At 38.0% G+C, this 15,790-nt stretch overlaps 1 protein-coding gene across 1 annotated transcript in view; it reads right to left on the bottom strand.

Moving 5' to 3' along the window:
* Positions 1 to 3,142: 3,142 nt before the first annotated feature.
* The window catches only part of LOC126175495 (cholecystokinin receptor-like), a 1,200,755-nt gene continuing 1,188,107 nt past the window's right edge, over positions 3,143 to 15,790 (bottom strand). Inside the window, exons 9-10 of the mRNA XM_049922316.1 lie at positions 11,802 to 11,902; positions 3,143 to 3,561 (exon numbers count right to left, since the gene is read on the bottom strand). Of these exons, the coding sequence (XP_049778273.1) occupies positions 3,473 to 3,561; positions 11,802 to 11,902 (190 nt within the window). The 3' untranslated portion in view covers positions 3,143 to 3,472. The remainder of the gene's footprint in view (positions 3,562 to 11,801; positions 11,903 to 15,790) is intronic.

Below are 15,790 nucleotides of genomic sequence, written 5' to 3'. Positions count from 1 at the left end.
ACAGCAAAGGACTTGGAAGAGCAGTTGAACGGAATGGACAGTGTCTTGAAAGGAGGATATAAGATGAACATCAACAAAAACAAAATGAGGATAATGGAATGTAGCCGAATTAAGTCAACTGATGCTGAGGGAATTAGATTAGGAAATGAACACTTAAAGTAGTAAATGAGTTTTGCTATTTGGGGAGCAAAATAACTGATCATGGGTGAAGCAGAGAGGATATAAAACGTAGACAGGCAATGACGAGGAAAGTGTTTCTGAAGAAGAGAAATTTGTTAACATCGAGTATAGATTTAAGTGTCAGGAAGTCGTTTCTGAAAGTATTTGTATGGAGTGTAGCCATGTATGGAAGTGAAACATGGACGATAAATTAGAGAATAGAAGCTTTCAAAATGTCGTGCTACAGAAGAATGCTGAAGATTAGATGAGTAGATCACATAACTAATGAGGAGGTTATTTAGTAGAATTGGGGAGAAGAGAAATTTGTGGCACAGCTTGACTAGAAGAAGGGATCAGTTGGTAGGACATGTTCTGAGGCATCAAGGGATCACCAATTTGAGGGCAGCATGGAGGGTAAAAATTGTAGAGGGAGACAAAGAAATGAATACACTAAGCAGATGCAGAAGGATATAGGTTGCAGTAGGTACTGGGAGATGAAGAAGCTTGCACAGGATAGAGTAGCGTGGAGAGCTGCATCAAACCAGTCTCAGGACTGAAGACTGCAACAACAACAACATTTTTTAGTTGACAGTGGACTACATACATTGTAGTACCATTCATGGATAGCAAAGGGAAAACATCAGTAGGGCTATCAGCATTTTACAATGTTAAGAGATACAATGGAAAGTTATTAAAATTTTGGCATTTTTTATAAATCTGCAATTGAGTGCTAATTATTTTGGAAGAAAGATATCATTCCACCAGGCTGTATTTTAAAACTGTACTTTATTAAGTGCTTAATAAAATACAGCCTGGTGGAACAATGTCTTTCTTCAAATTTATTGAAGCTTTGGTGTCCGTGCAGAAGTTGAATTATGTAATTTCTCCCCTCACCAGTTATTAAAACCCTTTCCAATTCTGCAGTTTTAGTTCAGTTTTGTCAGATGTTCATGTTTCTTAATACCTAACTTGTTTCCCTGTCGGTAACTTGAAAACAATAGAAAATGTCTTCCTTCACCCCTCTGTTGTGGTTATAGTTTCAGGCTAACGTTCCATAGTTCTCGGGAAATACACGAGCCATATTTCAGTGTAAGACTTATGCATGTTACAATAATATAAATTCTAGAATGGAAACAATAAACAAAAGTGAGAAAATGTAATTACTCACCTACAGCTGGTTGATGCATGGTGCTGAGGCATATGCAACAGTTCAGAGACCATACTAGCTTTTGAGCTACTGCTCTTTTTCTTATTTGGGTACACACATAAGAACAACACTGACACTCAAATGCACCGACCTTCTGCTGTGGTGACAGTATCACTCTTGAGTACTGTTATCAGTTTTTATGTGTTTCTATCAACTTTACTGGGAGCTATAGTTTTTATGTTTTTCAGTTGACTTTATTGAGAGCTACAGTTTTTATGTTTTTCTGTAGACTTTCCTGGGAGCTACACTTCCTGAAGGTGAGAGGAAGCCAGTCCATCTCTCTTTGTAGAGTTAAGGATTTATTTTGCAGTTTAAATGTATTTTAGTGCAGAACAAACTTTATTTTAATAATTTTGTCATATCTGTGCATAGATGCAGCAGCAGTGACATGGAGAAGAGGGGGAAAGAGATGAGATTGTCAGTGCCTTCAGTCAATGTTATGTTCACTGTGAAACACACACAGAATGTATTTTATAGCAAAGAATTGTGATTAATTGTATTTGGCAGTTATACAGCCAATAGTGTCTCACTGTGAAATTGATGTGGTCACATATTAAAAGAGTGTGCACCGCAGGACAGAGTGATGCGAGAGACATTGAAAGAAGAATTTACTCACTGGAAAATGGTAGGTGGGCTGTATAAGCATATAAATGACTAAAGCCTAACGGCCAGTTAAAGTCAGGATTTTTAGTAACAAGTACAGTATTAAGTTCGTCCAAAAAATTTCATTATGATTCAATATATAACTATTATCCAGATACTTCCAAAATGTTTTGATCTTGTTTCTAAACTGCTACTTATTACCATAACTAATTTTGTATTATTGCATTATTTTAGAAAGCAAAAATATTTGCACATTTTAGCCAACTTCCTTAAACTTTGAGTTTTTGAGATGAACTTGAATGTTTTTAGAGTCTGCTGCAAGTAACATCTTTCAAAATGTTTAAGAGCAGACCTCACTATATTGTGTTATGAGCATCTGATATAGATGTTATTGTTGTCTAGGGGGAATCTGTCTGGTAAGTCTCCCCTGACCTGGGGTTCTGGGTGACTTTTCTAAACTGTACACCTTTCCGTAAACCTCTCCAGTCCTTCTCCTTCACCTCTCTTCCTTTCCCTTCAGCTCTTCAGCCAGGAGAAGGAGCCACTTTGCTTCCCTGCAAAAACTAATTAGCAACCATTTTGCTAATACGTAAGTGTTTTGGGTATGGACCTGGGAACAACAGTATTAATGTCCCACATACACACAAGAAAATGAAGGCGTAGTCTACAAGCCACAACAGTTTCAAGTATCATTAATCATTTTTGCTCTGTGTAAAGAGTAAGGGGGAACTTGAAGGAGATCTGTAAAAAATCATGAAATTGTTAAAAGATTCAAAGGTCCTGTTTAACACACTGAGGACGTTTTTGACCCGGTTAATTCATTTTCAAACAGATCATCAGGTACAGAGGCACCCGTCATTGTTTGAGTTTAGGCAAGGGCCCAGCTGCTTGTGAACATCACCAAATGTCATGTAAAAGTGCCCCAACAGAAGACTGGTGAGGGGTCTTTAGGCTCTTTATCCACACTGTTAACACTACACTGCCATCTCTTGAAACTGCTATATGATCATGATTGTGTGCCAACAAATATTCTAATTAAAATTTTGATATTTTGTGAATTTATCCATTCTTTATGTGGTGCATTCATCAAACAATAAATATTCTTTCTGGTGAAAAACAGCAACATTTCATATATTTTTTATTAAAAATTTAGAACATTTATTACAATTATGTATATACATTATTGATCTCAGTTACGTCCGTGAAGATTAGAAATATCCAGAGACCTGAGAAGTTTTTAGTCTTGCACACATATTGCTGCTGTTGAAAACAAATGTAATGGTGCAGTTTCATTTTTTGGGTATTTTTTCCACCTACATACAGAATAAATGTGTATATTCAATGTACAAAAGTTGTTTTAAAAATACAAAGTAGGATATTGAAGTGAATTACACCAATGCTACACCCTATTTTTCATATTGTCACATCCATTGAGATGTAGGTGAGACTGCTACCTTGAGAAACATCAAATGTTACTGAAGTTTCACTAAAGATGAGTAGCTGTTACTCATTTGTCATCGCTTCAGGAAACAGTGATGGTGGGAGTTGCATACTTGTTCTCATCGTCTGGTCATTTTGCACCGTGTGAGTACCTGCACACAAAATGCCATCATGCTAATTAAAACAGGAAAAAGCATTTATTCTAGTAAGAACAATACACATTCTGGCAGCTGACATAAAGTTACATTTCTCTAGAATGTAGTGGCTACACACACACACACACACACACACACACACACACACACACACACACACACAAATGAAAGTTGCCTTTCGAGGTGGATAATGGTAGAAGGTGAGGAAGAATGAAAAGTGGGATATATCATATCTCACTGGCTGCAGGTAATAAGTCAACATTTCTCTATATTAATATATCTAGTTTCAGTACTTCACAGCTGATTTAGTATTTAGGCAACATGTATTTCCAGATTACTACAGTTTTATTTGAAAACACTTGCTGATAAATAATTACATCGTCTGTGTGAAGCCTGTGATTGCAGCTAATATTATTTGTTCAGTATAATTATAATTATATAATAATATATAAGTATATATAATAACACAGAAGCAGTAAACCAGTACACTATTCTGAAATGGCCCTATTATATTTCCCTTAGGCACAGCTGAAATTAGATACTTCAGCGGTACTGTTGTTGTTGTTTCTCCATCCTAGCTAACATACCGACCTCAGTGAGATTTTGTCAAAATTTGGCTTAATGTCTCATTACAAATGTATTTTATTTATTAAGTGTCAGTCCAGTGAGTACAGCATGTTTATAAACCAGTTATTTGTAACAGAACGAGCTTTTTTGGTATGGTGCAGATTGATGACGACTGGGCAGGAGATGTCTGATATTTTGCATATGCTTTCACTCACATCCGCCTAAAATATTTGCTTCCCTGCATGTTGTTGGACATCACCAGAGTATGGTTCTTTTCTCTTTCCTGTTTGCTCTGCTAACAAGACTTCCAAATAGCAGATTACTGAACTAATTCACTATTCTGAAAATTAATCAAATCTGAAAAGTATTTTTTCCATATATAGATCCATTACCACACGTATTGCTGCAGAGATCCTGCGAAATTTTTTCTTTTCCTTTTCCTGCGATGTTGTCAGCTAAGAATGGAACTTTAGATACTGTGCACAGGAGAAAAATGTAGAACTTGCACAGGTTGTTCTGCAGATATTAGTTAAAAATAATTTGCAGGAACTTTTTATCAGAACAATTAAACATGTATAGGCCTAAATAATAGTTGCCATACCACATTTGAGGGGAAATGATCTTTCTGTACCCTGTAGGAGCACTGTTCAGGAAAGCATTATCACTCTGGTGTATATGACAGTGTTGGCAGCGCTCTCCATAAAAAGACTGTGGGAAAGGTTAACTTGGACATGTTAGCTGCCTATGGTGTATTAGTATGTATGGGCATTAGTGGGAAAAAATGAACAGGACATTGAGAATGCTTTTTTAACTTTTCAGTTCCTTTATTGGATTAGTACACCATTACATAAAAATTAACAAGAGAACATTAACACAGTGAAATTATATAGCAATAAAAATGAACACAAGGGAAATAATTTCTGCAGAACATGGTACCTCACTGAACTGAAGGTTTCCGAGAGAGGAAAGTAACAAATTGTAATTTCAAAAATTATAAGTAAAAAGTTCACAAGTATGCCTTGCACGGAACTGTTTAACCTAAGTGTGTCTCAGATAACTACAGGTGAGATTCTGGGTATAAGCCACTGGGCAACTCTGTAGGATCTCACGGCTGAGGTGTGCATGCAGTTCATACACATTTGATCATGACGACAATGATGATGATGGTGATGATGATGATGATGATGATGATGATGTAAGAGCCAACAAAAAGAAAAAAAATGTGGGCATACATGTGGTAGTCTATGGCAACCAAGCAACATGCGGCATGGTATCTGCTAGCATACAGTTGTTGCTAAGAGTTCCATGATGCAGAAGTAGTCTACCTATCTCATGAAACTGCCAGGGGTGGTATGAAAACAACAATATCAGAGTGTTCCATATGGAGGGGGGAATGCAATGCTCTGCCACCATCACTCAGCAAGGTTTACAGATGCCAGCTATCACTGTTCTGCAGAGGCATCCAGTACAGACTGTCTGCCATCTTCTCTGCAGCCATACATATCCAGAATATTGTTACTGTACATCATGGCAAGTTTCTTCTTCAAGTTCACACAGCACCATCGACATTCACTATAAAACATTATCTCACTTGCATCGGTGCACGCAGTGTCACAAGGCTTTTTTTCTTATGGTTGAACTGTTCATGAAAGACGTCATTTGCAAATTAGCAGGAAGTAAGAGAATAATGTTAAGCATTCAGTGTAAGGTAAGTAAAGGGTGGAGTGCAGTATACGAGGTGTGGCTAGAAAAAAACCGGACTGATGCTGGAAAAAACATTTATTTACAATTATTTACAATTTCATGTTATCTCCTTCAATGTACTCTCCTCCTCGGTCTCTACACCGCTCCATACGAATTTTCCAGTGTTCATAGCAATGCTGCAGATCATTTTCGGTAAGTCCATACATTACTTCCATTGCTTTTTCTTTTACTGCTTCAACAGTCTCAAATCTAGTTCCTTTCAAAGCTGACTTGACTTTAGGGAAAAGAAAAAAGTCACAGGGGGCCAAATCAGGTGAGTAGGGTGGATGATCTAAGATGGGAATGTTGTGTTTTGCCAAAAACGTCTTCACTGACAACGCACTGTGAGCTGGGACATTGTCTTGGTGAAGGATCCATGACTTTTTTCCCCACAAATTGTTCCGTTTTCTCCGTACTCACTCATGTAGGGTAGCCAGGACGCTAATGTAGTAATGCTGATTCACTGTTTGTCCCTCTGGTACCCAATCAATGTGCACAATCCCTTTGATGTAAAAAAAACAATCATCATTGCCTTGAATTTCGATTTTGACATTCGTGTTTTTTTTTTTTTGTCGTGGAGAACCAGGAGTTTTCCAATGCATCGATTGGCGTTTAGTTTCGGGATCGTAAGTAAAAAACCACGATTCATCGCAAGTAATAACATTTTGTAAGAAGGTGGGATCACTTTCAATGTTTTCCAGGATGTCAGAACAAATCATTCTTCGGCGTTCCTTCTGTTCAATTGTGAGACACTTTGGAACCATTTTTGAACACACTTTGTTCATGTTGAAACTTTCATGAAGAATCTGCCTAACACTTTCCTTGTCAACTCCTGTTAACTCAGACACTGCTCTGATTGTTAAACGGCGATCTTGTCGAACAAGTTTTCTGATTTTTTCAATGTTTGCATCAGTTTTTGCTGACAATGGTCTGCCAGTGTGAGTGTCACCACTGGTGTCTTCGCGGCCATCTTTAAATCATTTAAACCACTCAAACACTTGTGTTCGTGATAAACAATCATCGCCGTACACTTGTTGTAGCATTACAAACGTTTCACTTGCAGATTTTCCTAGTTTGAAACAAAATTTGATGTTAACACACTGTTCTTTCTGTACACTCAACATTTTCCGACGCACAGACAAAACGTCAACTACTTAAAACAGACGCCACGGGCAGACTGAGTGCAGGAGGCAGATGAAACTCGAGCAGTAGGCGGATCGAGAGTCACGTGACAGGCCACGCGACTTTCAGCCTTATTGCATTCGTTTTATTGTTTCACCAGTACTAGTCCGGTTTTTTTCTAGCCACACCTCGTATATTGCTTTTTTAGAATTCATGTTGTGGCAGCACTGTTGGTGGAATAAAGCAGGGAGTGGGCACGGTTCATAGTGACAGACAGGAGGTTTGTATTCAATCGTTGTTCACTTGCAATAATACAGTGGACATGTGAGGATCACTCATTTTGTGTTGAAGCGTATTCTCGAATTCCCACTTAATCATTGCAGTGCAACATGCTTTTCATTTGAAATTTGCAGTACCCCCACGTGGACGTGTTCCTGGACAGCAATCAATTTTAAATTGGTTAAATGTATTGAGAACAACAGAGGATGTGTCATCTGTATGAAGAGGAACTGAGGGAAGTGTTGCAACACCACAAAATGTCAAACGAGCTAGAGTAGCAGTACTTCAATCTCTGAAATGCTTAGCTCAGAAACACGCACTTTCAAGACATTCTCTCTGCCGGATTCTGCATAATGAACTGAATTTTCATCTGTGTATCATGTGCGTGGTCCATCAGTTGTCAGTACAGGATTATGAAACATGAAGAATGTCTTGTGAAGACATGCTTGCAACCATACCCTGTGATGCAAATGAGTTCTTTTTTGACGAGGCACATTTTCACATCAGCGGGTGTGTAAACAAACAGAATATGCGGTAATGGAGTGACGTGAACCCCAGGCAAATTCACCAGAGACCCCTGCACTCAGATCGCCTCACTGTGTGGTGTGTCATATTATGAGTTGGCATCATTGGCTCTTACTTTTTCCAGAAAAATCGTCATGCTGTAACTGTTAATTTGGATCGTTACTTACCTATGCTGCAAGAATTTTTCTAGTTGGCTTTCAAGGCAATGGAATTACAGGATACCTGATTTCAATGAGATGATGCCAGTGCACACACAGCAGGCATTACCATGAATTTTTTGAGGCAAACGGTTCCTGGAAGGCTTACCTCTTAGACGAGGGAGCTCAACTGGCCTGCACGATCACCAGATTTAGCCTGATGTGAGTTTTTTCTTCTGAAGTCAAAGTTGTATTGCAATAATCACAACACCCTGGAAGACCTACAGAACAATTCTGAGGCTGAAATTGCAAGAATACCAGAAGATATGCTTGAAAGAGTGCATGAGAATTGCAGGAAACGACTGTGGCAGTGTGTGGACTGTGAAGGAAGATATTTACCAGATATGCTGTTTAAACCATGTAATTAGAAACTTCCGTTATTGACCAATATGAGAAAAAAGGAGTTGGGACCTGGATAAACTGAAAGAACCAGAGGTTGTACAGAGTTTCAGGGAGAGCATAAGGGAACAATTGACAGGAATGGGGGAAAGAAATACAGTAGAAGAGGAATGGGTAGCTTTGAGGGATGAAGTAGTGAAGGCAGCAGAGGATCAAGTAGGTAAAAAGACGAGGGCTAGTAGAAATCCTTGGGTAACAGAAGAAATATTGAATTTAATTGATGAAAGGAGAAAATATAAAAATGCAGTAAATGAATCAGGCAAAAAGGAATACAAACGTCTCAAAAATGAGATCGACAGGAAGTGCAAAATGGCTAAGCAGGGATGGCTAGAGGACAAATGTAAGGATGTAGAGGCTTATCTCACTAGGGGTAAGATAGATACTGCCTACAGGAAAATTAGAGAGACCTTTGGAGATAAGAGAACCACTTGTATGAACATCAAGAGCTCAGATGGAAACCCAGTTCTAAGCAAAGAAGGGAAAGCAGAAAGGTGGAAGGAGTATATAGAGGGTCTATACAAGGGCAATGTACTTGAGGACAATATTATGGAAATGGAAGAGGATGTAGATGAAGATGAAATGGGAGATACGATACTGCGTGAAGAGTTTGACAGAGCACTGAAAGACCTGAGTCGAAACAAGGCCCCCGGAGTAGACAACCTTCCATTGGAACTACTGACGGCCTCGGGAGAGCCAGTCCTGACAAAACTCTACCATCTGGTGAGCAACATGTATGAAACAGGTGAAATACCCTCAGACTTCATGAAGAATATAATAATTCCAATCCCAAAGAAAGCAGGTGTTGACAGATGTGAAAATAACCGAACAGTCAGTCTAATAAGCCACAGCTGCAAAATACTAACACGAATTCTTTACAGACAAATGGAAAAACTAGTAGAAGCCGACCTCGGAGAAGATCAGTTTGGATTTCGTAGAAATACTGGAACACGTGAGGCAATACTGACCTTACGACTTATCTTAGAAGAAAGATTAAGGAAAGGCAAACATACGTTTCTAGCATTTGTAGACTTAGAGAAAGCTTTTGACAAAGTTGACTGGAATACTCTCTTTCAAATTCTAAAGGTGGCAGGGGTAAAATACAGGGAGCGAAAGACTATTTACAATTTGTACAGAAACCAGATGGCAGTTATAAGAGTCGAGGGACATGAAAGGGAAGCAGCGGTTGGGAAGGGAGTAAGACAGGGTTGTAGCCTCTCCCCGATGTTATTCAATCTGTATATTGAGCAAGCAGTAAAGGAAACAAAAGAAAAATTCGGAGTAGGTATTAAAATCCATGGAGAAGAAATAAAAACCTTGAGGTTTGCCGATGACATTGTAATTCTGTCAGAGACAACAAAGGACTTGGAAGAGCAGTTGAACGGAATGGACAGTGTCTTGAAAGGAGGATATAAGATGAACATCAACAAAAGCAAAACGAGGATAATGGAATGTAGTCGAATTAAGTCGGGTGATGCTGAGGGAATTAGATTAGGAAATGAGACACTTAAAGTAGTAAAGGAGTTTTGCTATTTGGGGAGCAAAATAACTGATGATGGTCGAAGTAGAGAGGATATAAAATGTAGACTGGCAATGGCAAGGAAAGCGTTTCTGAAGAAGAGAAATTTGTTAACATCGAGTATAGATTTAAGTGTCAGGAAGTCATTTCTGAAAGTATTTGTGTGGAGTGTAGCCAAGTATGGAAGTGAAACATGGACAGTAAATAGTTTGGACAAGAAGAGAATAGAAGCTTCCGAAATGTGGTGCTACAGAAGAATGCTGAAGATTAGATGGGTAGATCACATAACTAATGAGGAAGTATTGAATAGGATTGGGGAGAAGAGAAGTTTGTGGCACAACTTGACCAGAAGAAGGGATCGGTTGGTAGGACATGTTCTGAGGCATCAAGGGATCACCAATTTAGTATTGGAGGGCAGCGTGGAGGGTAAAAATCGTAGGGGGAGACCAAGAGATGAATACACTTAGCAGATTCTGAAGGATGTAGGTTGCAATAGGTACTGGGAGATGAAGAAGCTTGCACAGGATAGAGTAGCATGGAGAGCTGCATCAAACCAGTGTCAGGACTGAAGACCACAACAACAACGAGAAAAATAAAAATGTAAGTTTCTAAGTGTTCATTATTTTTTTATTTCATTCCCAAATCAGCAATTTACCGTGCTCCACACTGTATGTTGCTCATAGTATTCTGTGTATTATTCATTTATAGTAATTGTACATTATGATGCTGAAGACATGAGGTGAGTATGTGCTGCATTCTGCACAGAGTGAGTTAGAGAAACATTTTGGCATTGCCTGATTGCTCTCTGTCTCTTTCCTGTAAGGTGACCATATTTTCTAGACTCAAAATCGGGACACATTAAAATTTTGCAACAAAGGCTATACTTATTTATTATATGAGAAGAAGGTTTCAATTAAATGTAATAAATACAAAATATCAATTAAATTTGTTACACAGAAAAGCACATTTACATTTTATTAATACCTTCTAAGATGAATGAATGTGATCACGGCAACTGTATTTATCAGTGCTGTGAATTTTCTTTATCAAGTCTGTATTTTTCAACAACATATGAAAAAACTCAACACAAGTTTCATCATAATTTATTCTACTTACTAGCACTGGTTTCATGGTTTCTACCGCCAACTGTGTTTTGTCACTTGTCCATATATTGTTCATGTACTCTCTTGTCAAACAATTTCCCACCATAACTAAAACTAATAATAAAATATACCGATACAGGTGAAATGAATGTCTAATTCGGGACAAATTGGGTCACAATTGTTAATTTCAGGACAAACAGGTGTCCTGAATTAAACTTTGAAAAAATTCGGGACAGACACACAAAAATCGGGACTGTCCCGAAAAAAAAAAATTGGACGGATGGTCACCTTACTTTCCTGTACTGTGCATTATAGATGCAACAGGGAGTGCAAGGGAACACTTGTGAGAGTTCTTGGTTTCTGCCTCTGGTGCATTTATTTAAAATTTTCATACATGGGATGCTTTTTCTCATAGTTATTCATATAATATTTATTTTGTTTACTTTATGTCATGCTTAATGAACACAACAATTGAAAATCACTTGAAAAATGACACTTAATGTTCTGTGTGAACTCTGAAGAGCCTATGACAGACAGAAGTGATAGAATAATGCCACGTGCTGGTCATCACCTGATGCACTTCATCTTTCTATTGCCCTATCACCAGTCATTTTATTTGCTCTTCACTAGTTCTTTGTAACCTAGCAGTGCACTTTCACGTGAACCACCATTGGTATTTACTTATTATACAGAAACAAATTCTGCTCTGAACGGAACATACATCTCGATAATACCTTCTCTACCATTCACCTATGCAGTGCTGTCTGCTTTGGGAAGTGATCTTACCTGAGCATGAGACTTGCTTCCGAATTCGCGCTGTGGGTGTCTGGCAAGGTGAGTGTCCAGGAGAATTTGATGACTCCCACCAGCGGCACAGTGTGCTCCTCCTGTACACAGTTGGAGATGTGTCAGATATGCATTTAATAATAAACCTGCTCTTGGAAAAAGTGGCATAGTGACATTGTTCTAGGTTGCATTATTGTCCAATATTTCTTAAAGAGAATTCTGGCTGTATTGAGCTTCAGAAATTGAGCTATGGTACAGCTGCATTAAAGTCATTTCAGTAAGATTTCTGGTACAGGTATAAGGGTTTCAAGATTGTTAATAATCTGTAAACAGATATTGAAATTAAACTAGGTCAGAGACAGAAATTGCTGGTGCCTCTCTATTCACATGACTCTATATACAGTATCTATAGCTTAGAGGCAAACCTCATTGATAAACCTTCAGTAATTGTTCAGCCATGATGCCTGGCTACTGGATCTAAGATCTGTAAGGTTTCCAATTATTTGTTGTAGAGTAATTGCATACTGGTGTGAAAAACTTCTTTATCTGTGGAGTGGGCATGCCTATGTATAAAGTGCACCAGTCACAAATAACATTGTTTTGTACCAGTGCATTTTTGTTTTAAAATAGTGAGCCCATACCTATTCCTTCATTATTGCTTCAGCTAACACAGTAATAAGTTGTGTTGTCATAAGGCCAACAGAGCAGCAGTAATATAACAAACAGCAAGATAGGTGAGAAAAATTCAAGATCACTGCAAGAAAATGATCTACATTTTCAGCTAGCAGGACAGTCCTCTCAATGGGGCAGTTATCTATGACATAATTAGTAATCAAACAAGTAGTTGGCAGGGATCTGACACAATTGTGCTGTTTAATGTAAGTGGGTCATTACTGTGGGGTAACAGTTGTGTGTGGCAACAGAGAGATCCAATGAAGGTTTATTTTATTATTGTTTAATTAAACAGTGTTTTAGCTCTTATAATGCTAGTTTATTTTATCATTATTTAATTAAAATAAGATTAAACCATAGGAGTTTTGTTCGCATGTGTTTATCTAGGTAACATAAAGACAGCTATCCTCTAAATGTGTATAAAGTGCGCCGCACATCCAGTCATGTTTTGAGAAATGGCACACCCGCTCAAGGGTTAAAATTATTTTCTTGCCATTACTGGAAGAGTTGGAGATGTAACAAAATTATGTCACTCTTGCCTGCATTATAAGTTAGCCACCTGTCATTAATATTCTGATAATAGCTTATAGAATGCATCTTTGCGTTTGGTCTTGCATGTCTGTGTGCTTAATATCATCTGGTGGGAGCATGCCTTCTTGATTAGCATTTTGGTAGAGCAAAGAATTATTTGCAGCTCAACGTATGCATGATTTCCAAATATAATTAATAAACCAGCCTGAGCATATGTACAGAATATTTGTTATGCAGAGGTTATACACAGTAAAATACATTAAAAATGACAAAAAACATGGATAAAGTAATGAAGTCAAAATATAAGAATAAGTTGAACTAGAAGCAAAAGGAATGCCATGAGTGAATAGAGCAGAGCTTAAAATTCAACAAGCATAAGGTCACACATGCAGAATCAGTAGATAGCTTCAGCACCAATAACCTAAGAAATCATCTGTGAAGATTGAATCAGTGTCAGAAATGGAGATGGGCCTTGCAGGAGTTGGTGGGTGGAAGGGGTGGGGGTGACAGGGATAACAGTGTAGTGATTCCTGAGACCTGACAAAAAAATGTTTGTTCTGTGAGTGACAGTCCTTGCTTTTTTATGTGCTATTTGTCAATAATCATCATCAGAAATTGTGACTACACACAACAAATGCACTGTTTTTTTTAGAGAGTAATTAGCTAAATAACTTATGTGATCACACTTGTGGTTTGTATTTATGTCAGTCTTCAAACCAGTAGGTCCATTCAGCCAGGAAATGGAGACTCAGTAGTTATCAAAGTGTGTCAGCCACATTCACAGAATGAGCCTAAACTTGTCTACTGTTTGGATTCAGGTATAGTAAGATAGTGAATGTATTTTTGTTGCAGACATGAATAGTGAGCAGTAGGGATGCGAAATGAGAAAGTACATCTTGAGGAACTCGAGAACATATAGATGCATTTCTCATAAGACATGCCTCGTGAGACTCTCAGGAATTTTAGCACACTTCTGATCTTACAATCTGGCATAACTGATGGGAGTCCCAGGAAAACAAAAGGCTTGGAATCTTGTGGAAGGGCCAATAGGCTGAATCATAAATGGAGCTGTGGCCTGCTATTCACAGAGTATCGTACATGTGCAATCTGGTAGACCTGCAATGTAATGAGAAAAAAATCAGTCATTTCATTTGAACTATGTCATTTATTTGGTATAAAGTATGCATCACTTATAGTGCATGTTGAGGGTGACAAAGAGGAAATCTTGGGCCTGGGACTATTTCATGTATATCCCAGAAAATGAAGTGGAATTTTGTATTTGTTCCTGGTACACTAATTTAGATAGCTGAAATACAATCCATATTCTTTGCTATTTGAAAAGGCATGAAATATTCGAAGTCAATTTGGCATCAGCTTGTGGCTCATTTTCTTTGTAATTTACTAGTGTATGTATGATTAATAATGACAGTATATTACTCATTTTCCTGGGGTGAAATGTATTTGTCTGTGCATTTTTGGGATAATGCCATTTTTACTGTGCTGTCATAAGTATTGTTTTATGTATTCAGTCAGTTTCCCATGCAGTAACCTGATATGATTACTCACTTAGTTACGTATACTTACTGACCTAAGTCTGGCCTGTCCTCATGTACACTGAGTGTAGGAAGTATTTAAATATCTAGATATTGTAGCTTTGGAGTTTGTTTAGGAGACAAATCATTGTGTTAACAAGAATATGCACCACATATTCTGTAATATTTATTTTTACACATGTAGGCAAAATAATTAAAATATTAAACATTGCATCTTATAAAAAAAAGCCTCGGAAGCCAGAGACAGTGGTCATGTGTGTGTGTGTGTGAGCTGTATTTGCGTGAATGTGTGTGTGTATGTTGTCTATTTCAGAAGACCTTCTGTCTGAAAGCTTTCATGTTTAGTAGTTTTTTTGTTGTTGTTGTTGTGTCTGTCTGCAACTCAGCATCTCTTCCATATGGTGAATAGCAATCTATCCTTTTCTAATATTGTCAAAATAAAACTATAAGCAGTCATTCAATTTAGATGTGTAACATGTATTAGAACACTTCAGGTTTTCTCTCTTTTGGTACCTCCTGTGGTCAGATGCTTCTGTTAACATCAGCTAAACTTCTCAGGAACCTTAAAAGTGTTAAGGTATCAAGGCACTTTGACATTGAAGGTTTTGTGATGAGCAATCATTATGACAATGAAACATCCTGGCAGACTGGAACTGTGTGCGGGGTCAGGACTTGAACCTGGGGCCTTTGTCTTTCATGGGAAGATACTCTACCAACTGAGCTATCCAAGCATGACTCACAACTTCCCATCACAGTTTTACTTCTGCCAGTGCCTCATGTGGTACTGGCAGAAATAAAGCTGTGAGTGGGTCACAAATTGTACATAGATAGCTCAGTCATTACAGCATTTGGCTGTGAAAGGCAAAGAACCTAAGTTTTGAGTCTTGGTCTGGCACACAATTTTGATCTGCCAGGAAGTTTCAAATCAGTATACACTCTGCTGCAAAGGGAAATTCGTTCTGGATACTACAATGTTACTGACATCGAGTGAAGGCTGAAAATTTCGAGATTGTGATTTATTCATGAAAATAGACACAGAAAACTGAAAAAAAGAAATATTGTTCACAAATACTTTGTTTTTCCCTTGTACATAATTTTGGAGTTGTTCATTAACTGAATGTACCAGTTTCAAGGTATCCACTGGTAATATTTTTCTCTAGGCCTCTGGAAGAAGCTTTAATGTGTTATTGAGGTGGCTGGCTCATTTTTTTCCGTCTGCCATTATATCTAGGA

The sequence above is a fragment of the Schistocerca cancellata genome, chromosome 3, assembly GCF_023864275.1.
Source record: "Schistocerca cancellata isolate TAMUIC-IGC-003103 chromosome 3, iqSchCanc2.1, whole genome shotgun sequence".
In the NCBI taxonomy this organism is placed as follows: Eukaryota; Metazoa; Arthropoda; class Insecta; order Orthoptera; family Acrididae; genus Schistocerca; species Schistocerca cancellata.
This window is presented reverse-complemented; position numbering and strand designations above follow the sequence as displayed.